The following is a 26,134-nucleotide window of genomic DNA, read 5'->3' as shown; positions in this document are numbered from 1 at the left end:
TTTTTTTTTTTTGATGGATAACACTGGACATTGAAACACTAATTTTAAATTAAAAAATTCAGATTAGAGCTTTCCTTAACATTTTTTTACTAAATAAGAAAAGAAGGGAAGTTTTAAAAAAGTTAAGGTATAGGCTAAAGAACATTATGGTGCTAATTTCATTGAAAATAACATATGCAATACATGCCTGTTTTGCTTCCTAATTGCTGCAAACTAATCTTACAAGCATCAGAAATTGATGGACCACCTCCCCCTCCAAATTATATCTTATATTGTTTTTAATATAAAGCTTACATTTGACCAAGTTTTAAAATGTCAACCTTTGTATTTTAAGGCAACAGATCTGTAATGCCTTGTGACAACAGAGACAGGAGTTTCTCTACACCAGATGGAATCCTGTTTTGAAATGGGATGTTCTCATTCCAGCACAGTACTTGGCTCAGTATACACTGCTGAGGAGAGTCTTGGGTCTGCTTACAAATTTCCTTGAGATTAAACACAGTGGAAACAAGAATATATTTAAAAATAATTGTTTATTTTAATTTGTGTGGCCCAGAATTAATATTTGAGATTTCATATTTTATTTTTGTGATGGTATGTACAATTGACAATTAACAAGTTATTGCTATAGTCTTGGTAAGTAACATTCTGTCACATTAAAAAGTCATAGATGACTCATGCAGAAGGATTTGATATCATTTTAATATTACTGCCAACATGTAGCTGTCTTAGGGACTCAACATGGCATTAGGGTGTCGTAATAGTATGCTAGTAATCATAAAGTTTCATTTGGTTTTGTAATCATAGATATTGCAAAGGCCTTTACCTACGTTTGTCTCTAAAAGTTCCAGTATTTATTTTTAAGTTAATATTTCATAATTATATTTTCCTAGTAAGCACTGCATTTCAAATGCAGTATTAAACCGTTTTTTCTACTTATTTTTTATGGGAAGAGAAAATAGATGGTGAAATGAAAGTAATGGTTCTTTTTTTCTTGTCTACTGGAATGTACAAATGTATAAAACAAAGTGTACAGAGTACAGTAATGCCACTAGCAAGCTCTTATATCTGTAAACCTTTTATCTTTTTCCTTTGTTGTATTGGAGTATCTATGGCTATACTTTTAACACAATAACAGTGTGCAGTATCAAAAGATAAAACTTTAATTAGCTCGTGAAAGTTAGATTTAGTAAGAGTTCAGCAAACAGTTTGTTTTGCCATTCTTAGGACTGTCTAAACAAGCCATTAAACTGGCAAAAATGTTTCCCCTACTGTGTTTTTATTATTGTAAAATCTTTGTAAAGAAAGTTGAGTTTATTTGCTCTGTTCACATTGCCATTCCTCATATTCCTTTTATCATGTAGGAATCTATGATTCTTTCTTGCTTTCCAATTCTTGCCCTTCCTCTAGTATATTTAATATCATTTGAAAATATCATCTTTGACAGCTATGCCCTCAAATTCCTTTGTTCATTCCATCTTTTTTTTGTTTGGTTGGTTTGGTTTGGGGTATTTTTTGTTGTTGTTGTTGGCACTTTTTTCCTTTGTGACCTTCCAGACCCATGATGTGATTTTTTTTTTTCTTTGATTTAATTCATATCCTGAGGGAGTTAAACTGAGACTAGGCTGTGAAGAGAGGATTTTAAAAGCCAAATTGTTTGGATATTTTACTGTTAAGATATGTACAAATATCTAGATAAGAGAAGGTTTTTTCCCTCTTCTCCCCCAGTAATCTTTATCTGACTAGACTTTTCAGCTGTTGTAAAATACACCATGTCTTTGCACACTATGATCAAATTACTTGGCTGAAATCCTAGAGAAGCTGGACAGAGTGCAAAGAGCAAAACATGATGAAGAGGAATTTGTGGCGTATTTTTCAGAGTGAAAACAGCCTTCAAGCCCCTGAAATAATTCTAAAAATTTATTTCTGAAATGAAAAAATTGGGTTTTTTTCACTATGTTTAGTGTTTTCAAAAGGGATCAGTATCTCTCAATTTTTTTAAAAAAGTAACTTAATTAGGATTACTTCTTACCACACTATGATTTTTTTATCTGAAGTGTTTGTTGATGCTTGGTTGTTGATCCAGACACGATATGTGAAGAAAAGAGTTTATCTTCAGGTTTTGATGTAAAGACAAACAATAAATTGCTGACAGTGAATTTGTCCTATTTTATTGTATTTTTCACTTAATTTCTTCACTGCAAATGTGTATTGAAATAGTTCATCTTTTTCTGTAGTGACAGTGCAGTCCACACAAATATGATGTGACATGTTTTCCCCATAGTCTTGACAATGAAATGGTAGCTCCAAGGAATGTCATGTAATTTCATTCACCTTCACCTTGCCATTATAATGTTACCTGTTTCAAGTGAAATTATTGTTGAAATGTGACAGTTAAATTACATATAAATAAAAGCAGATTACCATAGATATAATACAACTCCTTTTTGCTCCCCAGATATTGAACATTATATAAACTGAAATGAAATAAAAAAACCTGTCACACATATAAAACCCATACAATCACATGTATCCATTACTTGCTGTTAAAACCTTTGCAGCATAATTCTGTTCTTATTCCTGAATTCATTTTTTAAAGGACAGCTACTTTATTTTAAAGTGCTGAAGCCTTAAAATCCCCAGTTGTAAATGAAGAATAATGGGATTAAGAAAAAGCTTTGGCTTAAAAAATGGGTGTTCCAGCCAAGCATTGAGCAATGTCTTTAAAAGAGGTTTGAAAGAATCCAAATCTTCTTACAAAGTGGAAAAATAAAAACTTTATTTATTTATTTATTTATTTATTTATATAAATAAATTAAAAAAATGGAGACGTGCAAAAGTAAAATAAATATAAAAGCCAAATTGTCCTTTCAAAATAATGAGTATTTTTTTTCTTTTAGTTTTTCAATGTAGAGGCATTAGTCTAAGCAAAGCATGTACCTGTATATACAAATAATAAACCAAAAAAATTCAGCATAAAAATATTTTGGCTACATTGCAAAACAGGTTTATTTTTCTTTTTCAAAAATTTTAGCTACATAGAATTCTACAGACTGTTAAAATGTTATTGAATAGGATAAGATAATAATTTAAAGATTTTTTTGTATTAATCCACTATAATGGATTTGACTTGATTTTTTTTGCTTCAGTGAAAATGACGCTTCAGATTTTATATTATTTTTAATCACAGTCTGAAAGATTAATTGGATGGAAGCTGAAGTTATGTGAGCTGAAATTTAGCTGCATCTTAACAACATAAATATTGTTCAGTATTGTAATATGTGTAAGTGTAGAATTCAATGCTTTATCCTATTCCAATACAGAGATTAAATACCAACTTTATTTTATCTCCTTAGGAGCTGAAAGAAAAGCAGGAATCTAGTCTCAAACGTGACATTGATGGAATGGGAGTCCCAGAAATAAAGTATGGAGATTCAATCTGTTTTGTCCAACATGTGGCCACTGCCTTATGGCTGACTTACAAAGCACAGGATGCTAAATCAGCACGTTTAGGTCCCTTGAAAAGAAAGGTAATGTTTGGGGGTTTTTTAATTACTTGTGAAATCAATTCGTGGCTTTTTTATTTAATATTGAAAATGTGAATATTTCACTCTGAAAGTGAAAACAGTGCTGGATAGTAATGTAACCATGTAATTGAAGAAAAACTTTGTCATTAAGAAATGTATTTAACTACCTTTTTTCTCAGAAGAAATTATTAGTTTTTATTCAATTTTTATTTTTTACACCCATAAAAGACAGAAATTCCTGGTTTTGATAGTTATTTAAAATCTAAATTTAACTGTTGCAACCGGTGCAAAGTAATAAGTAATCTGACATTCACTGGTGTTTCAGATATTTTAGATTAGGTGTATTATGTGAAATGGCAATTAAATTTTTCACTTAAAAAATAGCCTTAGAAAATAACCAAGTTTCTTAAGGGATCCTAGAGAATAATTTTCTCCCAAAATGTTAGATTTAATTGTGATGTAACATCTAGAAGGTCTTTCTCTCAGTCTTTTGATTTTAGGGTACAATTATATTCTTAAGTAGTGGCATATGACCTGTTATATTTTCAAATATTGTTCATATATCATCCAGTGTTATGGGGTTTAGTACTAGCTTCACATAGCTTCATCATTACCATTATTCTCTATTTGTAGATTTTCACAACTTAAACCCAGCATCAGAACATGAAAAAGAAAAAAAAAAATTCATTACTGAAAAGAAGCTGGAATTCTTTACTTACTTGCACGCATGTACATTTATAGGAGAGTACCTATACACAAGCACAGCGGTACAAAACAATGAGGTGCTGCTCACACTCCCCAGGAACATCACATTTATTCATAGGCAGCGCACATGGTCATCATCAATGGGCAGGGAGTGCCCAACCCTTTCACTTCTCTGCAATCTGGCTGATCAGAGAAATTCTTTAAATGCCAGTCATATAGAATTTTCTTGATAAAAAATTAAACCAAACAATGACGGCCTCTTCCTTTCCCATGCCAAAACTGGCTATGTCATTCTGTTTCCTCAGAAGGTCCAATTTTACTTCTTGAAAAGGCAATGTGTAGATTCTTCCTCTGTACTCAATGAAGAATTTTACAATAGCTTCCTGTGGCATTCAGTATTTTTTTTCTCCAGTTTTCTGCTCAGCAGCAAGGGAGTAAAAGAAACTCCATAATTGCCTGTCAGTTTTATTCTCCTTTGAAATGGTTTCCTTCATGTTCAAAGACTTCAAATCTTTTGTTGCCCTCTCACCTGGGGAATGCTGTCTCGTTAGGTGCCTTCAAACAGAAGACAGTCCAAACCTTCTAGCTTCATGCAGTTGATATTCCTGTGAAGGCAAGAAAGTTTTTCATACCCTGCAAGGTTTTTCATACCCTGCAATATATGTCACTAGGCTATAATCTTGTAAGAAATTTGATATATACACCACTTTAAATTTCATATAAAATTAATTTTTGTACATTAGAACTGAAATCATTGCTTGGTATTCATCCTCTGCCATCGTGTCAGGTGATTTTCACTTTCACTCACTGTATTCCTTCTGAAGCTGGCCTGCACTTTTTATAACATGACTCATTAGCCCTAGGAAGATTGAGAAGTACCCTGTTTTTGCAAGAGGCAAAGGATGCTTTTCTGACGTAACCTAGCTGTTGTCACCATCAGTTTCTGTAAAGCCATAGAGAGAAGAAAACAACTATAAGATTAGTTCTGTTATAAAATACTAAAAATTCCTGTAAAGTTAAAATTTCTGTTGTTTGGCTTTGTTGTAATTTCATGTATCTAATTATTATACTAAAAAATATGTAAGAAATTCTGGTATCATTTGTGAGGCTTTTTTTGCATGATTTCTGCCAAAATTTTTATTTTTTGTCTCTCTCTCTGAGATTGTGGTAACCAAGGATTCAAGATTTTGCCAGGTAATTGTGATTACATCAGTATTGTAGTCAACATCCCTCACCATCCAGTGAGTGATGGATGTCTATCTTTTTAGTTTGCTTTTGTGCAAGCAGTGAACTCCTGTAGAGCTCCAAAGTGCTAGAGCTCAGGGAACAGAAAAACACATGCTACGTGATTTGGATCCACGCTCTGGAGCCCATTGCTCACAGTGTTGGTCTGTGCCTTGCTGTACTTCTACAAGCAAGGCAGTGCCAAATGCCCCTTTCTACATGCAGAGAAGTGTTTAATCTGAGGAATTGATGTAGCCAGTGCTGGATGCTTCTCCCTGTGATGCACTTACTGGAATTCTAAATAGCACTTTCCTGTCATTGTGATGTTTCTGGATGATTTAGTTGAGTTTTGGGCTGTTTGTTGGTTCTCTAGTTAGGTTTTGGGGTTTTTGGTTTTTTGGTTTTGTTTGTCAGAGAAATAGGAAAAATTATGTCCTTCTAAAAGACTTTTCCCTCATCCACATTGCATGCTTAGGAAGAAGAGTGCATATCTGCTTTACAATAATAAAGGTGCAATTATTTTGCAAGACATGACAACTTTAATACCCTATTTGTCAAATGTTTTCATTCCTGTAGCTCCAAAACCTAGAGCTACATACAATGCCTGAGGACACATTCTTTAATTGTCAAATATTTTTCTTACTAGTTTTGTGATGGGAAGAATAGAACTTCACTTACTTTTCAGTTTCACGACCTCAGGACCTTCTCCATGGAAACAGTAATATTTAATCTAGCAAAGTCACCCACAGGGTGATTCTATATAAAGAAGTATCTGAAAAAAGAGGAAAGATGGCCAAATTTTAAACGACTCTCCTTTAAAAAATATTATTAATTTAATAATTCAAAAATATCTTCCCAATCTTCTCCATCCATATTTCCATGGATTCTGCTGTCCAGATAAACTCAGCATGTTTGAAGGAACAGAGCACATGTGTAAACACATGCCAAACATAGAAAAACATAACTTTCTAGTGCTTTGATACGCATATATGCTAGTATGTACAAAAGCTGTTGGTAAATAACTTTCCCATTTTTGGCAGCAACCACCTGTATAACATTCTTGTTTCTTTGTTAACTATTCATGCCCTCAGAATTACTCTGCTAACTGGGAACGTGGGTTGCAAATTTTTATTAACTCAAAACTAAAATGACACATTTTTTTGGTGGAGAATTCAGTAAATTCTTGAGCAAAGAAGCAGGATAACTCACATTTACTTCAAACAAAATTGATGTAGGATTTTAATGACTCAAAATGACCAAGACTTGTTTTTCTGACACCTAAAAGTGATGCTAGATTTCTGTAACTATGTGTGTTTTTTCAAAGTGAAAGATTAAAATCCCACCAAAGGATCTCTGTTATTGCTTGAAGTTCACATGATGTTCTTATCTGGTTCAGATAAGAATACAACATATTGTGTAGAAATAGTTAAATGAATCAGAAGTTGTTTATAAACAGTATTGCTCCTTTAGCAGCATTGTAATAGTTGTTTGTCACTCCAGCTTGACTTTTATTGACAACAGTCTTAAAGCATAAATCCTTTCATAAATGATGCTTAAGAAAGTGAAGTTCCTCTTTCCCTGAGAGCAAAAATGACATTTTTGTAACATCTTGGAAATGTTTTTTAAGAGTATCTTTTTAAATGGATTGTGGAAGAACAAAAATACATTACATTGTCTTCTCTGAATAACTTATGTGAGACTGATAAACTTGTAGCTATTTAATGGGTGTCTAGATAAAGTGATTAACAAATCTGTACATGTGCAAATTACTTTTTTCAGTGCAGTCTTGAAATAAATTAAAAAAATTTAAAAGCAAAAAGTGTTTTAAAGTAATTATTGTGATAATTCCTGACTCCCAATAGGTTATATTACATCAAGAAGGTCACATGGACGATGGTCTCACATTACAAAGATGCCAGCGTGAGGAATCCCAGGCTGCTCGAATCATTCGCAATACTACAAGCTTATTCAGCCACTTCATAAGGTAATTGTTACCCTGGTTTTAAAGTATTCTGAAATTATAAGAATTTCTCTAAGAGAATCCTTATGTCCTGCTTTCAAGTGTTTGAATTTAGAAGCTCTTAGAAATATATTTTAGTGATTGAAATTTGAAATTTTGATTAGTAATGCCATTAAATAGATAGAACAGTGTACATAAGATTATTTACATGAAATCTAATATCTTGAAGCCAGAAGCAAGCTGGATAGTAATTCAGGTTGAAAAAACATGCTAACTGATCTTAGTCTTACTCTGTTAGTGAGTATTCAATGATACCCAGAACTTTGTGTAATTAAATCTATAAGAATATATTTTCTACTGAAGAAACTATTCTTTAGTAGTGCTTGGCAGAAGTTTTAATTATGGTGATGAAGTGTTCACCCTTGTAATACTTGATGCAATATTTTATAAAAAATAAAGAAAAAGGAGGTTTTAATTAATTATTTGCTCATCATATGAGCCTGTGTTTAAAACATTATTACTTCAGTATCTCAAGAACCTGCACCACTACTCCACTACTTTTTATTTCTTGGGCTGAGGATATAAAACAGAGCCACCTTTGCCAGCAGTCAGTGCCTGCTAGATGATGCTATTTATAGTAGTCAGGCTGTGGAAAACTGGATTATCACATAAGGTTGAGAAAATACTTAAACAGAAAAAGACATTATTTACTGACAACAGAGATTTCTTGAAATGCTTTTTATTTTTAAATCCCACCCTTTTTATTTACTGTATAGAATAGATACAGAAGATCTAATTTGTGGTTAGGATTACCTGCTACTTTGTGCTCTTTTCCCAGAAGGCTGTGGGTGTATAACTTCAGTAACTGCTACTGTTATTGTGCCATCACACCTTTAGTGGGATTTAAAGTATCTAAACAAAATCAATTACTGTAGAAAAAGAACTTCAATCTCTTTTTCTTCTTTTTGCTGAATTACATTGCTTCTACTTTCTTTTTTTCTTTTTTAAAAAACCCACTCTCTCTGTTTATATCAGCACAGAAAGAGAAATATGATTCCACTCAGGAAGCTCTGAGTGCTGGACAGCCAAATAATAGGTATTTGAATGATGTTCAGTTCGGATCATCCGTTGCTTATATTCACGTGTCATACATGTAACAAGACTTGATTTAGGTACCAAAAGAGAATATGCTGCCACATAATACTGTAAATTACAGAGGGAAAATGATTAATGCTGCCAGTCTTGTTGTTTTCCATAGTGGAAACAACAGAGCACTGTCACCCAGCGCCCTGCCTGTTGAGGAGATGGCTCAGACTCTGCAAGACCTGATCACTTACTTCCAGCTTCCCGAAGAAGAGCTGCAACACGAAGACAAGCAAAACAAACTTCGCTCACTCAAAAACAGACAAAATCTATTCAAAGAAGAGGTACAGAGAAAGGGATTTTTGCATTATTTTAAGTGGATTATCTCACAAACTTTGAGAGAAATTTAGATGAATGCATATTATCATCTAGATATATGCATATGATCTATAATGTAGTGTTCCCAGATTTTACATATATATATATATATATATATATATATATATATATATATACGTAAGTATATATAAAAGTATATAAACTTGTCACAAGCCACACACTCTGTCATAAAATTTGATCTTAATACTTCTGAGCATCTTTAAAAGGATCTTATTTTACTAAAATTTCTTTTTCTCTCTGTGAAGTTATACAACCTGGATACTCCAAATGAATGATAAAACCTGGGTCAATAATGAATGTTATTTCTGATGTCTTTTCTGTCCTGTGAATCTGCCTGTAACTTTTTTACCTCTAGAAATTCTAAGAATGCCAGTTTTAGAGAAAGTTATGTATTACATAATTGCTGAATTGCTCCTCTTTGAAAATGGAATAACTTCATTTCTGTAGAATTACTAAACATATTTTATGATGTGTTTAGACACATTTGAATTGCTTCCAGGTTTTCAATACTGTTTGAGTATGCAATCAAATTGAAGTTACAAATCCCTTGCAGTATTTAAAAGTGTTTGGTTTAGATATTTTATTGGATAGCAAAACTTCCACCTTTTTTAATCAATGAAAATTCCTTTTTATCTAAATTTAAAGCATTTTTTCCTTATGCAAGGGAGATTTTATGCAAAAAAGAATGTCCTTAAAAATTGAAAAAGCTTTTATTTTCAGATTTTTATTCCTTATTTTTCATAATACTTAGTTGTGTAAGGAACCATATATAATCATTCTCTAAAATTAATTATTTTTATACAGAAAAATACATATTCAAATCTTTTAAGCGCAATTGGTTTGTTGTTTGGGATTTTCTTAATTTAAGATAATGCAGCCTTCCAATTTATACAGGAAAAAGTCTTTAATGAAACAATAACCCATGCTTTTTCATGTGCAGTTCACTTTCTTCTCTCATATGTGTTTAGGGAATGCTGGCACTTGTTCTAAATTGCATTGATCGCCTAAACGACTACAACAGCGCAGCTCATTTTGCAGGAATTGCAAGAGAAGAACATGGTGGTACATCATGGAAAGAAATTTTGAATCTCCTTTACAAATTGTTAGGTAAGTTCTTCAAAAACCTTCTAAAGTAAAAAAAAACCCAGAATATCCCAGTAGCATGGAATCCTACCTACTGTGTCACCACCAAGGAATACTTTGAGTATTATTCAGTTTATTCTGTAAATTACAGAATCCATTACATATAGTTACTGCTAAATAGAGTTTCTTGAGCAATGATACATCAGAAAATTAGATCTCAGCCAGGAAAAAGTTCTGTGAAGCATGTCAAAACCTTTTTTTTTAAAAATTTAAATGTACCTGTGATATGCAAACAGATGTGAATTACCATTTTAAAAATTAGAAAAACTGTAAAACAGTTTTTTTCAATATAAAGGCCAGATTTTCTAGAGCACTGCTATTCAAGAGCAAACTACTTCTGTGATGTAGAATGACCAAAATTATAGAGCAGAACAAGTATGTATATATGTATTTAAATTTCTTATTTGATACCTAGTTTACATTATTCTTCATTTAGAAGAGCCTTGTCTTCTGATGGAGATTAAATGCATTCTATTTTCATCACAAAGGAAGGTAGTCCTGATCCATAGCGAAACAAGGAAGTTGAGAGTCAGGGCAAGAATAAAAGAAACCAGGGGAAGAGTTTTGAAGCATGAGGTTATTCACATAGAACAGACATGGAGGTGCTTCTAATGAAATCTCATTGCCTTAGAAACTAAAAAGTTACCACTGGCTGCATTTTACTACAGTCTTATGAGTTTAAAGAAAAATAGGATGAAAAGAAGCTCTCCCTAGTACTAGACTTTTTTCAGATTTTATCTTGATTTTTATCTGCCAGTACATTTTGAAAACAGTGGTTCTGACATAATATTTTTTGTGCTTCATAATAAAAATCATTGAAAATTGAATACAAAATATGTATTTTTTGTTACTCTTTTTCCCCTATGATCTATGACTTCTAGAAGGAAGAAAATGAACAATATTTCTTGAAAGGCTTGAATGTTGATGAACTTTCAAAGTGCAGTCTGCACTACTGAAAGACTAAAAGCTGTGCATTCTACAACATTGTTATCAGAAAGGAAAACTAAACACCAATATGCCTAATCTGCACTTGAACTCAAACTTCTGCATATGATCTTCCCACATTTGGTAGGAAGAAACAGAAAAAGAAAAGTTTCAGCCCCATGATCATGACTGTGCTTGACATCAAGCAAGGGCGCTGGATAACTTCTATTTATATTTAGCAACAAAATAAAACATAAACAAAACTTTTTTTTCTGAGATTCTTGTTTATGCAGGAGACCCCCTTCAATTTCAAAAACTATGTGCACCTTAGAAATTATGTCAGTTGCTGATATTCCAAGTAGTGGAAATTCCAATTCTTTATTATGGTAACATAAATGGACTTGTCTGTTCATTGTTTTATTGAGTTACTCTAAAAATTGTGTTAAAATACATATAATAAATTTTGTTGATTTAAAATGAGAATCTCCTGTTATAAAATGATACCTTGTGGTTTTTTCCAGCTGCTCTCATTCGTGGCAACAGAAACAACTGTGCTCAATTTTCCTGTAACCTTGATTGGCTAATCAGTAAATTGGACAGATTAGAATCTTCCTCAGGTGAGACTCACCTTTACAATGTAAATTAACTATCAGTCAATGCCTATTTTACATTATTTACATAGCAGTTTTCCTTGAAGCCAACACATATTAGAAAACAAACACACTCTTGGTGTTTGGTTGGTTTTTTGTTTGTTTGGGGGTTTTTTTGTGAGTTTTTTTGTTTCTTTTTTCCTTATTTTGGATTTGGTTTTTTGTTGGTTGTTTTGTTTTGTTAATTGGCTAAAGTAATATATTAAAAGAGACACTCATATGATATTGTTTTGCTTCAATACATTTGTTATGTGCAATACTATATCCAGTCAGTGCTGAACGTGACCCTGATGAATTAAGGGATTAGGTCAAACAGGATCAAGAGTGGTGTACTATGAAATTACATGTATTTGTGACATGCATATAAACCCCATAAAGATGTAGCTTATAGGTTTGTTTTTTTTACAGTGGAGTATTCAACAAAATATTAATATACTCTCCAGTGCTCCCTTTCCCTCTTCCATTAAAAAGAAGGAGCTAATCTAGCAAATTTCTCAAGTGGTTTTGAAGTTGTGGCTATATTCAAAAGAAAAGAGACATTAACATTTTAATTATGCATTTATTCCTAATGTACCATGTTCATATCATTACTCCTTGGAAGTTGTTTAGTTCTCTTTTTAGGTCAGAGAAACCATCTTGTAAGATACTCCTTTACTGAGCTTTTAGGTTGTGCTCAGTGGTGAGGGTGATTTAATGACAACATTGTTTCTGTGGCCTTCATGTAGGTATTTTGGAAGTGTTGCACTGCATCTTGATTGAAAGCCCAGAAGCTTTAAATCTAATATCTGAGGAACACATCAAATCCATTATTTCACTGTTGGATAAACATGGGCGCAATTACAAGGTATGTTTGGAAAAACTAAGGATGTAATGTTAATCTTACAATAATTTGTGGGGGAAAAAGGATAAGAAATATTTGATTCTATAACCTTTAAAGGAATAAAATAACTTTAAAGTATACTTGCAAAATTTCTTTGTTGAGATTAAAAGAATGTTTAATATATAAATGCTTTTCAGCAATTTTCAAATACCAAAAATTTGTATGAGAAGTAAGCAGTTAAATATTGGTAACCAGTCAGAACATTGGATTTGATGAGAAAATGAAGTATTCTGGTAGCTGTAAGAAAGTGGGCAGAGTAGCTTGCTTTGTGATTCAGGGCTCTGGAGAATTGGTGGACTACCATTGCATCCACAGATATAGAGAACTATATCCTGCAAAATCATTCCTAACTTGAGTAATAATAATAGCAGCAGAAAAGAAAAGAAATAAATGGAGAAATCAGAAAAATAATCCAAATATCTGAAAACACAGGTGTTCTGAAGAAAGAAAAAAACCCTGAGTTTCCAGAAGATATACTGGATGAAATTAATTTAGACACCCATATGCAATTTATTATGATAGAAGAAGGTGAACAGAGTTTCTGGCTGCGACCAGGATGACATCACAACACAGACGAAGATATAGGTTTTTGTGTGATTTTCTGATGTGAGTTTCCTTCCTCAATTAAAATTTTATTTGAAAGACTGATAACCTCGAGGAAGAACAGAGGAAGTTTTTGTGAGCTGAAATTACTTTCTCTTGTAAATCACTAATACAGAGAACCTAACCAGCTACAGATACAGTAAAGGAGAAAAGAATTTTTAAGCAGGGTTAAGGAGTATGAACTGATATAAGTAGGCATAAGAAAAAAAGTTGAAGTTACAGCAGGAAGTTTAGCTTAATATTTTTATCTTTTAACAAGGTTACTGTGTTATGCCAGTCGCCTAGAAAGAAAGAACCTTTTGTCTGAAACATCTCAATGTAGATCTTATAGTGAGAACTTAGAGCAGAAGCAGAAAATGTATACAGGAGAAGAATTATACTGGGTAATGGATTTGTTAATTTCTGTTTGTAGTGTCTTTGGCTATACCTCAGCAAGTATTAAAGAGTGGGTGGGAAGAAATAAATTCATCTGTTATTCCACAAACACTACATCTTGTTCTCCTGCTAGGTTAGAGATTCTGTTGAGATTTAGCAAATAAGGAAAATAATGAGTTAAATGGTCCTGGAAATTATTGAGTTGAAGGCCTTTTTAAATTCAAAGCCTTCTGTCAGAAATAGAGTCAGCATATTCACGGAGGTTATTTAAACAGTTTACATGTAAAGTCTGAGCTGCTGGTAATCATTAATGCTACTAAGATGCTTTACAGCTGAGTACTGCTCAGAGCTTGTGTGGTCCTTTAAATGCTTATCCTTCTGCTGGATGGCTTCTGCCCAAGAGCAGAGGTGGTAGAAAGGAAAATGCTGGTACATAGAAAAGTGTTTAAGCAAATATATTAGCTTAAGCAGTGTAAGCTGTCAATGGTGGGTTTGTGTTCAGTTCACTAGTCAGACAACAGGAGTAGCGAAGATGAGTTTCATATTCTGCTGTTTCTGGAGTTGTACAATAGAAATAACACAATCAATTGGTGTGAAGATGTATCTTCTGTTGTGGAGGTGGTGTGTAGCAATCTAGACCACTTGGGCTCCTTGCTCAAAGACTGTTTGTCAGAGGTCAAGTACTCATTGAAGCTTCTCTGTTTGTGAAAGTGTGCAGCTTTGCTCAGTATTAAGCAACATTATGTTCCTGTGTTTTCTCTTCCAAAAGCTCCTGCTCCAGTACTCTGTAAGAATGATATCAATCTCTTTCAATTTTCAGACTCAAGAAAAAAAAGAAAAGACATCTGAAGTTTTAGAATAACAACTTTTTGAAAATCTGTTATGCTTTATAGTGAGCTTTTAAAGCATCTTTAATTTTATAAAAAAATTGAATATTTCTCAAATTGAAACATTGTTTCCAAAAGAGACTAAAAAGCAATCAATCACATTGCCATTGAGAATTATCCACTTATTTGTCACAGGAATTTTTTTGGGCTGCAGAAAATTTATCAAGGAATTTAATTTTATATTCAAATTTTTATTGAGATTTAATAAAAAGTCTTTAAGAATTAGCATAAGGCTAATTTTGTCTGATCAAAATGAGAATAAAGACTCTTAAAGGAAGGTTTCTGATGCATCCTCAAACCCTGTGCTCTGATGTTATGTTCCACAAACGTTTGATATCCTCTATCAGTAGTACAGACTACACTTGGTCCAAATATGTGAAAAGTATATAAAAAACAATAATGTATATTATATCCCTTCCCTTAGGGCTATCCTGAATGTAAATTTAGCTGACAACTGAATAATAGTGTATGCTCCTAGCTACCTTTGTCTTACTACTTCTGATTTTTCCTTTAAGGTTCTCGATGTGCTTTGCTCTCTCTGCGTCTGCAATGGAGTTGCAGTCCGTGCCAATCAAAATTTGATCTGTGACAATTTACTGCCCAGAAGAGACTTACTTTTGCAGACACGTTTGATTAATGATGTGACAAGGTATAGTGACATGTTGTATTAGAAAAAATTATTGCTGTTATAGTAGAAAAAATTGAATTTCCATATTTTCAGTAAGTAATTGAATTAAAAAAAGTAACCTAAGAAATATTTAACCTAAATATTTATTTTTTAGGTTATTTATTAAAATAACTTAAAAACCTAAGAGCCCCAAACTTTCAATATTGAGAAACACACCGTGGGAGGTGGTATTGTATATGTATTAAGTTCTGAAAAAATACATTTTTACTGACAATATAGCATTTGTATGGAACCTGGGATCAAATAGAAATTGCTAATTCATAACCAGAGCTGCTCTAAAATAGAAACATGAAAGCTGCTTGTTTCTGAGTCAAAACAGGGAACAGAGTATGCAAACATACTCTGAAGTTCTTGTGTCTTTTAAGAGGGACTTGATTTCCTGGCAATCACACTCCTGGTTTTGATTTTAGTAAGTGATCTTGTCATTTCTCTTTTGACTGTAAGTTTTTCAAAGCATGGAACCTCGAACCTCTACCTTAGAAGATGGTTCTACAGCAGCTTTCTTAATTTATGCATAGTGGTTCACTTAAAAAAATATTACAAGCAACATGTGGGTACCTATACTTATATCTTACTTGTAAAGAGAATTTGACAATTATACAGCAACATAATTCCTATGTCACACTTTATGTTTACACTAACTGGCTTGCATTTTCTTTCTTAGCATAAGACCAAACATATTTTTGGGTGTTGCTGAGGGCTCTGCACAATACAAGAAGTGGTACTTTGAGTTAATAATTGATCAGGTTGATCCATTCTTGACGGCGGAACCCACCCACTTGCGGGTTGGATGGGCCTCTACCTCAGGTTATGCCCCCTATCCTGGAGGTGGAGAAGGATGGGGAGGCAATGGTGTTGGTGATGACCTCTACTCTTTTGGGTTTGATGGCCTTCATCTGTGGTCTGGTGAGTGCTTTGTGAGCTAGCACTTATTCTTACAGTTAACAGCTATCTGTGATTACCTTCCATTTTTTTGTATATATAACTTGCTGTTTCATAGTGAGCTACATTAAGAACTCCAGGTTATCAATAAGGTATTTAGAAGTTCAAATCAGACTACTTGTCTGAGATGTTAGCCAATATTGAATTGTACCAGTTAGGCTTTTTAGCAGATTGCCCTGTTTGCATGATTTTGACCGCAGAATGGCATTTTCCAGGTCTAGATCAATACTGACTTAATTCTATCTGTCCAAAATAAATGGATGTATTGATCTCAGATAAATTAGGTCTTTACAAATTGACATTTGCATCATTATTTTACTTTGAATCTACAGTTGAAGAAAAATGGGTTATTTTTAACCTGTTGAGAGATCTGACAAATTGAATTAAAGTTTTGATAAATAATTTCATTATCAATTTTATCAATAAAAAATAATATTTTTTTACCAACTTCATTATTTTAGTCTTTGTGTGTAGAGTCTTTAATTATGAACTATCACATTATTTTTTCATCCAGATTTCTCTTGCATACATAGTAAATGATGGTTATTTTTTAGCTTGCTCAATTTGTGACCTATGTTTCAATGTGCAATTTTCAAGGCATCAAGACAAAATCCTTAGTTTCCCCATATTTCTCAGTGCCTTTAAATGCCATATAGATCTAGGTATTCTTTAATTGCTCTGAAAATAATAGAGTGGGGCCATACAAATGAAAGGTGTTTTAATGAGACTGTATACACTGAAGTAAATTTTATTACATTAATTCTAATAATTCATAATCTGAGAGTGTTTCCTTTGTCAATTTTATTAAAATTGTTCTAGCATTGGGTTTTTTATATAAAATATGTGTGTGCAGACCCACATAATTCAATATTTTATTCCAACACTATTGAACAATTATCCAATGTCAGAAATTATCTTTTTTTGGAGAAGACTAGGAGGCATCTGTAACATACTCCAGTAGAAATGGCTGAATAAATATTTTTTTTAAAATTAAACCTGCTTAAATATTCTGATTCCCAAATACTTTTATCCTAGGTCGGGTACCCAGAGCTGTAGCATCTGTCAATCAGCATTTATTGGCATCTGATGATGTGGTTAGCTGCTGCTTGGATTTAGGTGTACCCAGCATTTCATTCCGTATTAATGGGCAGCCTGTACAGGGAATGTTTGAGAACTTCAGTACAGAAGGGTTTTTCTTCCCTGTCGTAAGCTTGTCAGCAGGTGTAAAGTAAGTACAGCTTAATTTTAATAGTTTTCTTTGCTGTCTTATCACACAAAATATTGCCCAAATTCTAGTATGATTTCTTCTGTTTTGCTACTTCAGTTCTGCCCAAATAGCAGAACTATAGCAGTTGGAAGGAAGGCAGGGAAGTAATGATTTGTTCAGTGATGATTTCACTTTACAATGTCATGTGAGCCTGTAAACTATTTCATCAAGTCACAATGTCTGGACAGTATTATTTTACGGGTATTTGGTGACCTAGGGGAAATTAATTTTGTTTCATTCCAATTATCAGTGAAAAAAAACCATGTTAGAAATGCAGCACCATATTTTGCACTAATTAAGGTTCTCACTGGCTTTCTCAGCAGGGAGTAAAAAAACCTAAATCATCATGAACACTGATACTGTGTTCACAGTGGGAAACAGAACTGATGAGAAGCAGTTTTGGAACCTCTTTACTAATATTCCCATTTCTTACCTCTTCTATAGCTAAAATACTGAGATTCAAACTTACTGTATACAATTTATATAGTATGTTCAATGAATTCAGAAAATCTCCTGAAGAATCAAACAGAATAAAGGAGGGCTGGCAAAGATTTAGTAAATAAATTTCATTTATTCTCCTGGAGTGACCCTACTATGTAGTTGCATTAATACAAAGCTTTTGAAAATATTAATTACTTTTTATGTAAGAAATCTGCCAAAATTGGTGTAATTATTTTCTTTTTTTCATTCTTATTTGATGTTTCTTTTATATTTTGTGAGAGCATTTTTCTTTGTAGTTTATAGTAACATTATAGCTGATGTTAGCAGCAGATGTATATTGTTGTCTGTTTCTATTGCTACCAGAGAAAATACTTTTACATGGGAATCTTGAGTTCATGAGTTAAGGAGGGTGTTCTAGGGTCTTCAATCTTCTTAAAAATGTGAACAAAATATGTTGATCTGTTCTAATATTCCTATAGGCTTCTGGTCACTCCATCTCAAAAAATGTAGGGGCTAATTTCTAGAGATAACAGGATTTTTTTCTTGGTTTTTTTTAGCATTTGTTTACCTCTAGAGTTTGCTCACTTGAGGATCAAAGTATGCAGCTGGATAGTTTTTGTCTTTGTTGTTTCTCTTGGTATATTCTTAAATTTATATGACAAATCTATATCTGAGGAGAAAAATAACATTTTAGGGGTTTACAAAGGATCTTAGTTGTGCTTCTGGAACTCATTCCTGTTGGAAGATTCAGTATAATATTGTTTGCTTTCTTAATGTATTAAGGTTTTAGTGGTTGGTTTTTTTTTTACCTCCCTCATATGCCAAACTGTCTGCATGTGTTCACTGAGACGTAACTTTAAACTTTCAAGTTATGTATCAATAGTCCCAATAGTATTTTTAGAGTAACAGTCCAATTTAAATTCGATTTGTGTTTCCAAATGCCTTAAATCCATTTAAAAAATCACAACTTACAACCATTTGATTTTAAATGAGAAATATTTCAATATGCCACTACATTAAATAGTTAGTTTTGTTTTGGCCAAAACAAATTTTCAAAATATAGTGGGTAGATGATGGTTTTACTGACAGCATCTGCTAGTATGAATGCTCGGTAACACTTTGGTATTTACCAAAACATGAAGAACACATGCATTTTTGTAAATGTTACTAAAAAAAATGCTTAAGCTTCTACACTATTTATTCATAATGATAGTATATGCTGATTATTTAAGAGTCTAATTGCTTCATTGAAAATTGCACAGAGTTCGTTTCTTGTTGGGCGGACGTCATGGAGAGTTTAAATTTCTGCCTCCTGCTGGCTATGCTCCCTGTTATGAGGCATTGCTTCCAAAAGAGAAGATGAAATTGGAACCAGTCAAAGAATATAAAAGAGATTTTGAAGGAGTGAGGGATTTGTTGGGTACAACACAATTTCTTTCACAAGCTTCTTTTATCCCTTGTCCAATAGACACCAGTCAGGTATGTGAAGTTTGCAGTAATGGGATCTATAACTTATGTCTATTCAAAACTTAAATTCACAATATAAAATCTTCCCTCTTTCTTAGCAATTCTTCAATTGCTTGTTGTGATGCACTAAGTAAGCTAAGTGATCTTGGATACAAGGTGTGGTAACTGGAACCTCTTCTTATTTCTGGAATTGTTATGCTCTTTCCTTAGATTGCTCTTCCTTTTCATCTTGAAAAGATCAGGGACAAACTAGCTGAAAATATCCATGAACTATGGGGAATGAATAAAATAGAACTGGGCTGGACGTATGGCAAGGTACGTTTTGAATGACCTGCCTGGGTATAGTCTCCTGTATTAGGTTAAGTCTCCTACCAGCCCAAACCTTGACTTGTAATTTGAATAGGATATGCAGTGGTGGTCTATACATTACCAACAATGTGACCATGTAAGCTGGAATTGCTTATTTCATTAACTATGGAGGAGTATTTATGGTGTACATTATAAGTAAATCATGGGAAAGGAGATTTATATAGTTATGAGTAGCTGTCGCTGAACAAAGATAAATGGTATCACTTACATTGACTTCATTGCTGCAGAGAATTTACTGGGTTTTTACTGTGATTCCATATTCCATCAGGAAAGTACTCTTTTCTGCTATTTTTTGCAGATACGCGATGATAATAAAAGGCATCATCCTTGTCTTGTGGAATTCTCAAAACTGCCTGAGACAGAGAAGAATTATAATCTACAAATGTCAACTGAAACCCTCAAGTGAGCTTTAAATAAAAAAGAAAATAAAGTTTTAAAATTTTATTTTTATTCAAGTGCATCATACTGTTGTAAAATATAAAAACCATTAAAATATCTCTTTCAAAGATATTCTTCTAACTTTACTAGAAGTCCCAGGAACCCAATCAGACTGATGTAGAAAAACTTTGTCTCTACAGAGACCAAATCCTGTTGGTTTTAATAAAGTGGTAGAAATCTCAAGCCATAGATTTGGGCCTTTTTAATCTTTGAAGGGCTTATTTATTATCTCTGATAAATGAAAATATTTGGGTTTTTAAATACCCTTATTTTAGATTACTTACATGTTTTTAAATATAGTTTCTTCTGTATATTTTTACAATGCATGAGAACTATAATGTTGTGTTTAACTAATGCTATTTTTATGCCAGAACCCTTTTGGCCCTTGGATGTCACATTGTTCATGCTCATCCAGCAGCTGAGGAAGATCTTAAAAAAGTCAAACTTCCTAAAAAGTATGTACCTTATGGTAACAGTTACATATTATAATATTTATTATAAATATAAAATATTTTAAGTTCATTTAAAGTATACTGGATATGAACCCCATGATAAAGTATTAAAGTATACTGGATATGAACCATACATGATAGGGTTTTACACATCTCTGGTTAGGCCTTTACTTGGCTGTGATGATGTTGGAATGTGAATACTGCTGTGCTGCATCACCTCCTGAAGCTGTTGAGAGGCCGAAACAGTCGTATACAGGCAATTGTAGCAGTGTTACATCACCCTAGAATGGAGACTCCAAAGCTCAATACAACACTGCAGTGCTTTTCTGTCTCATAGTAAAGAACAGTCTATTCATATGATGGTAAATCTATTTACTTGAAAGAGAGTTTACCACTTTACAGAGAGAGAAACAGCAAGTTGGACACTTGCCGTTTCGCTTCAGTTTATCAACTCACCATATGTCTTTTTGTCCTGAAAGAAATTTATCCATGAGAAACAAAGTCAATTGTTTCAAGTGAGCAGTAAAATACATAGTTTTGTGATATGAGAGATGGTAATCTTGATCCAGTTGATGGCCTCAATTAAAAAAAAGTAAAATAGAGCTTTTCTCAAGATTCATACTGCAGAGAGTCTATCATAATACTGGTTTGCTATTATTCTCATTAAAATACCTATTGCCTATATGAAACATCCTAATTAATGGAAACTACTTGACTTGACCAAAAGAGAATCTGAATATGTCTAAAAGGGAGGGTTGTCCTTACACAATATGGAAGGGTTGGAGAAGATAATAAAGTGGCTAAATGGAGAAGATAAAAAAATGGCTACTGCTGAAAATTTGCTGAACTTTTTATTCAGTCAAAAAGGGGTAAGAACAATAGTTAAAATTTTTTTCTTCTGTTGGAAAAAGTGGTAATGCGGTCCTTACAGAATAGTTAATTAAAATACCATACTTAATGATATGTAAGAGAGTTTCATAGGAAGTCATCATACAGACCTCTAAAATAGAAATTACTTGAAATGCTTAAATGACAAATGTATATAAATATAAAAAGTAGTCATTCAATAAAAAGTTTTGTTGCTTTATAGCAACAGTTCAGGCATGTAAATATGGATCTGAGTCACATTTAATTAGCTATTGTGCAAGTAGGTGGAAAATGAGATGGTCTAGATGGCTAGAATCCAATTTATATCCTAGTCAATAACCAAGTGCAATGGAAGATTTTTGCAAAGGAACAGGGAGAGTAGGACATTAAAAAGGGGAGAGAGAGATAGTGATTTCTACCCTATAAATGCTTCATAGAAGGAATTAAGTACCATAACTGGGATATCTTGACTCTCTGTTTTGCTTTGTTGACTTACAGTTACATGATGTCAAATGGATATAAACCTGCCCCTCTTGATCTTTCTGAAGTGAAATTGTTACCTTCTCAGGAATTTCTAGTTGACAAACTAGCAGAAAATGCTCATAACGTCTGGGCAAAAGATAGAATAAAGCAAGGATGGACCTATGGCATTCAACAGGTAGGAATTTCTTTACATGCATTTGGAATAAGTAAAGAATGTGAGATTTTTTTATTCCAGAACATCATTTGGGAGGGAGTGTTAGTTAAGATGACAAATACTGACTGTCCAGTAATAATTGGAAAAGCCAGAGGGGATTGGGAGCAGGAAAAGAAGCCCTACATATAAAAGTCTGGATTGTCAGACCTGTATGTTTGCAGCTGCTGGATGCATGAGAATATATTTCCACCCTTCTCCTTCATTCTTGTATTTAGGTTTTCAGTGTTATTAACAGATAATTAATTGAGCTTGCATTCATAGAACTCTTCTTCATTAATGCTGCGTCTCTTCTGTAATCATTACATGATGCCAAAGTACACTCTGTCTCATTATTCAAAATCTTTGTGATGTCTAAACAGACTTTTCTTCTTGTTGTTTTTTATTATCCCTTTCAGGATCTTAAGAACAAACGTAATCCTCGGCTGGTGCCATATGCATTATTAGATGAACGTACTAAAAAATCAAACAGAGACAGCCTCCGTGAAGCTGTCAGGACATTTGCAGGCTATGGCTATAGTATTGAGCCACCTGACCAAGAGATAGGTATGTATTTTCAATAAGAATCATGGCCTTTTTTAATGACAGTTATAATTTCGTTTCATTATTAAGAGAGGTTTTTTTCCTCTGTTTATTTTTGCAGCTGACCAAACAGTAGAAAAAGTCAGCATTGACAAGATTCGATTTTTCAGAGTAGAACAATCCTATGCAGTGAAGTCTGGAAAGTGGTACTTTGAGTTTGAAGCTGTGACAGGTGGAGACATGCGTGTTGGCTGGGCCAGGCCAGGCTGTCGACCTGACATAGAGTTGGGAGCTGATGACCAAGCATTTGTATTTGAAGGAAGCAAAGTCAGTACACCTTTACCTCTTTTGATCTACAAACAGGCTAGACAGAGGGCTACAACATAGGTTTCCTCTGTGTACTCAACATCAGCTACCAGCATGTTTCTGATTCGTATAAAGATATCTCTGAGCTCTGTTTCACAGTGGATAGTACCTCCATTTTGATTCTGTCATAAGATTATGCTAACAAAGTGTTGGTTTATATGTATCTTCCTAGGCTGTATCCAACTAAGTACAGAAGTCTGCCATGATTATAAACAGGATACAGCACTCACTTACATTTTTTTATACGTAATGTTTTACAAAAATCAAAAAAAAGGTCCTTTATTCACTGAGAGAGCCACGGTCTGTTTTCCTTTTTCTGTTTTTTTCTGCTTTCTGCATGTACTTTCTTCCCAAGCTTGACTCCTAAAGGACTAGATGGATGACAGTGTGTAAGAAATTGAATCCAGTGAACAGTAGTTATCAGGTTCCAAATTGCTGAAGTTAGGGTGCCTTATTCTCTTTATGTCCCTGTTATCTCTAAGGCAAAAGTCATGATCAGTACTGCTTACAAATTACTTTAATATCTGGAAAATAAAATATCTGGGTTTCTTAACTTATTTTGTATTTATTTTTTAATTTACCACTGTATTTATTTCCTTGGTTTTCTGTTTAGGGCCAGTGTTGGCATCAAGGCAGCGGATTCTTTGGACGAAGCTGGCAACCGGGAGATGTAGTTGGTTGTATGATAAACTTGGATGACAAGTCAATCATCTTTACTCTGAATGGAGAGTTGCTTATAACTAGTAAAGGTTCAGAACTCGCATTTGCTGACTTTGGAATAGAAAATGGTAACTTCCCCTTTAAAGTCACATGGTTATTGGAAGACAAAATAATAAAACAAACAGAAAAACTAGTCTGTCATGACTCAGTGAACTGAGAAATCATATTTCACTGATATGAGCCTTCAGACTGTGCTATGCATTAACTTCATAAAAAATTATTTTGAGAATGCTTGTGTGGCACAAACTGAATTTCTTTTCTCCTTCCACCACATTAATGGGGTTTCAGAAGCTAGAGTGGATAAATTTTCTCAGTGTTGCTAGGCTTTATGTCAGGACTTCAGTGCTGTGAAGAAGTGGTAATAATAAGCATCCTGAAAAATTTCCAAAACCTGAAAATATAGTCTCTGATAATCTCACTGGAGTTTAAATATACTATGTTCATGTCTGCAAAGGACAAAACAAGTACAGTGCAGTGAGAGTCTGTATCAAAAGAAAGATCTTTGCAACGTGAGTCTAATCTTTTTCTTTCTCTGTCCTATTCATAACTTATCCAAATATCCCATTTTCCTGGGATAGTTTTCCTTTTCTGTTTTTGGCCTTTGGTTTTTCAAAAAAGTAGTATCTACATGACTGTAGTAAAAGAGTTGGGGAATATTTTCAAGTGGGTTTGCTTTATGTTTTCATTTACTTTCTCTTTGTAAATATATATCTTCCAACCAGTAATAGCTTTTATACCTGTTAGTAATTGCCAGAAAACTTTGCAGTTGTTCACTGTTCTTCTTTGATCTTACCATTGATAGAGTTTTTATAAAGGCAAAGAATGAGTGACTGCCTTAACAAAGCTGTACTGAAGTCTCAAAATTTAGAAGAGGAAATGTCTCCTTTAGAGGTTGAACTGTTGGCTTTTCCCTAACTTTGCTCCAAATTCTGGTTTTTTGGGAAATGGTGAAATAAGTCAACAGCCTTTCATCCCTGTCTAAACATATATGGAGATCAAAGAGTTGAGTCATAAAAAATGCTAGCATTAAAGGGGTGTGTATTTGTCCATTGTGAATGATGGAGGAATGAATGCTGGAAAAAAAAAATTGTACCTACTGATGATAAAATAAATTTTAAGTAAATGTATTGAGATACTTGAACCTCATCTCAAAGTTCTTTTGAAAATTTGGCACTCTCAGAAACCATATTTAACTTCTGTTAATAACTTTGATCTAGCCAAGGTTGGCTTCCAGTGACGATCTTTTTGTATAATGCCATGTTTATTAGTCTAAAAATGAGAAAGGCACTATCCCATTTAATTTGTTATCTAAGTTCTCAGGTAGCAATTATATTGAACATAGACATTGGTATTTAAGGTGGCTTTAAATTCTTGCTTCTGTCATCACTTCATGTGCATTACTTGTAGGAGCTAAAGTTTAGTTCACATTAGATAGATCAAAAATGAAGAATGTCTGCTTTTAAACTAAGTTATTGAGTTTTGTTGTTTTTTTTCTTTAGGTTTTGTTCCAATTTGTGCGCTGGGCCTATCTCAGATTGGTCGCATGAACCTCGGAATGGATGCCAGTACATTCAAGTATTATACAATGTGTGGCCTCCAAGAAGGTTTTGAACCTTTTGCTGTTAACATGAACCGAGATGTTGCTATGTGGTTTAGTAAACGCTTACCAACATTTGTCAATGTGCCAAAAAATCATCCTCACATTAAGGTAACATTACATGTCAGAGAGACACCTGTTCAACGATTGTTTGTTTAGCAAGCTGAGACATTAAACCCTTACTAATGCTTACTGTCATCAGATAGTTTGTCATATTACTCTATTAAGTAACTCTTAGATAATTCCAGATGATCTTGTCCATCTTCTTTTTCATTTATGGTAGTATGGATTCCTATAGATATACCTATCTGGTTTAATATATGACTTAATTAATGTTGGGGTTAGCTACTGGAAGCATGTTAGTTATGGGGGTTTTTTATATTCTACCTTACATGCACTTTCACTTTCTAAACCTTCTCTACTGTAAATTTTTGTTAAATATCTGAAAATTTTTCAGCTGAAGTCTGAGGACATTTAAGTGTACCTGTGGTGTCACAGATTCTTTCATTGTGATGCACCAGTGATAAGAATTCCAAAACTCCCTAACTAATCTATCCTAGAGCAGAGTAATATATTCTGCCTTTTCTATATTTTTTTTCAAATTAATATATTCCAAAATGATATGTTTGAGTTCCTGAGGGGATTTTTTATTACAATCTCTTTAGGCGATTTTCTTTAATTTAGGTATAGCCAATTATTCTCTAATGATTGTCTCTGAAAATTTCACTGAATTCCAACTAAATTATTTCAGAATTTTTTTATTTTATCAGGATTATTTCATCATTATTCCTGTCTTTAAAATATTCCTATCACTGAATTTGAAAATGCACTTTTTCAGCTCAAGGGAAAGTAATATTGAACACAAAGTCCATCATGACCCTCTGAACAATTCTAATTGATTTTTCTTCTCATTGTGGTGGAAAATAACTGATTCTTGTGATGCA

The 26,134-nt window shown here is 33.3% G+C and overlaps 1 protein-coding gene across 1 annotated transcript in view; it reads left to right on the top strand.

Moving 5' to 3' along the window:
* The window catches only part of RYR3 (ryanodine receptor 3), a 196,236-nt gene that overhangs the window by 66,579 nt on the left and 103,523 nt on the right, over positions 1-26,134 (top strand). The window contains 18 exon segments of the mRNA XM_054515025.1: positions 3,357-3,530; positions 7,319-7,440; positions 8,675-8,843; positions 9,867-10,005; positions 11,487-11,582; positions 12,341-12,459; positions 14,876-15,009; positions 15,713-15,954; positions 17,026-17,218; positions 18,961-19,177; positions 19,376-19,480; positions 19,833-19,936; positions 20,344-20,427; positions 21,790-21,949; positions 22,384-22,531; positions 22,629-22,834; positions 23,487-23,661; positions 25,093-25,301. Coding sequence (XP_054371000.1) covers positions 3,357-3,530; positions 7,319-7,440; positions 8,675-8,843; positions 9,867-10,005; positions 11,487-11,582; positions 12,341-12,459; positions 14,876-15,009; positions 15,713-15,954; positions 17,026-17,218; positions 18,961-19,177; positions 19,376-19,480; positions 19,833-19,936; positions 20,344-20,427; positions 21,790-21,949; positions 22,384-22,531; positions 22,629-22,834; positions 23,487-23,661; positions 25,093-25,301 — 2,796 coding nt within the window.

The sequence above is a fragment of the Molothrus ater genome, chromosome 6 (genome assembly GCF_012460135.2).
Source record: "Molothrus ater isolate BHLD 08-10-18 breed brown headed cowbird chromosome 6, BPBGC_Mater_1.1, whole genome shotgun sequence".
Classification (NCBI taxonomy): domain Eukaryota; kingdom Metazoa; phylum Chordata; class Aves; order Passeriformes; family Icteridae; genus Molothrus; species Molothrus ater.
The sequence above is the reverse complement of the archived record's forward strand: the minus strand, read 5'-3'. Positions and strand labels throughout refer to the sequence as shown.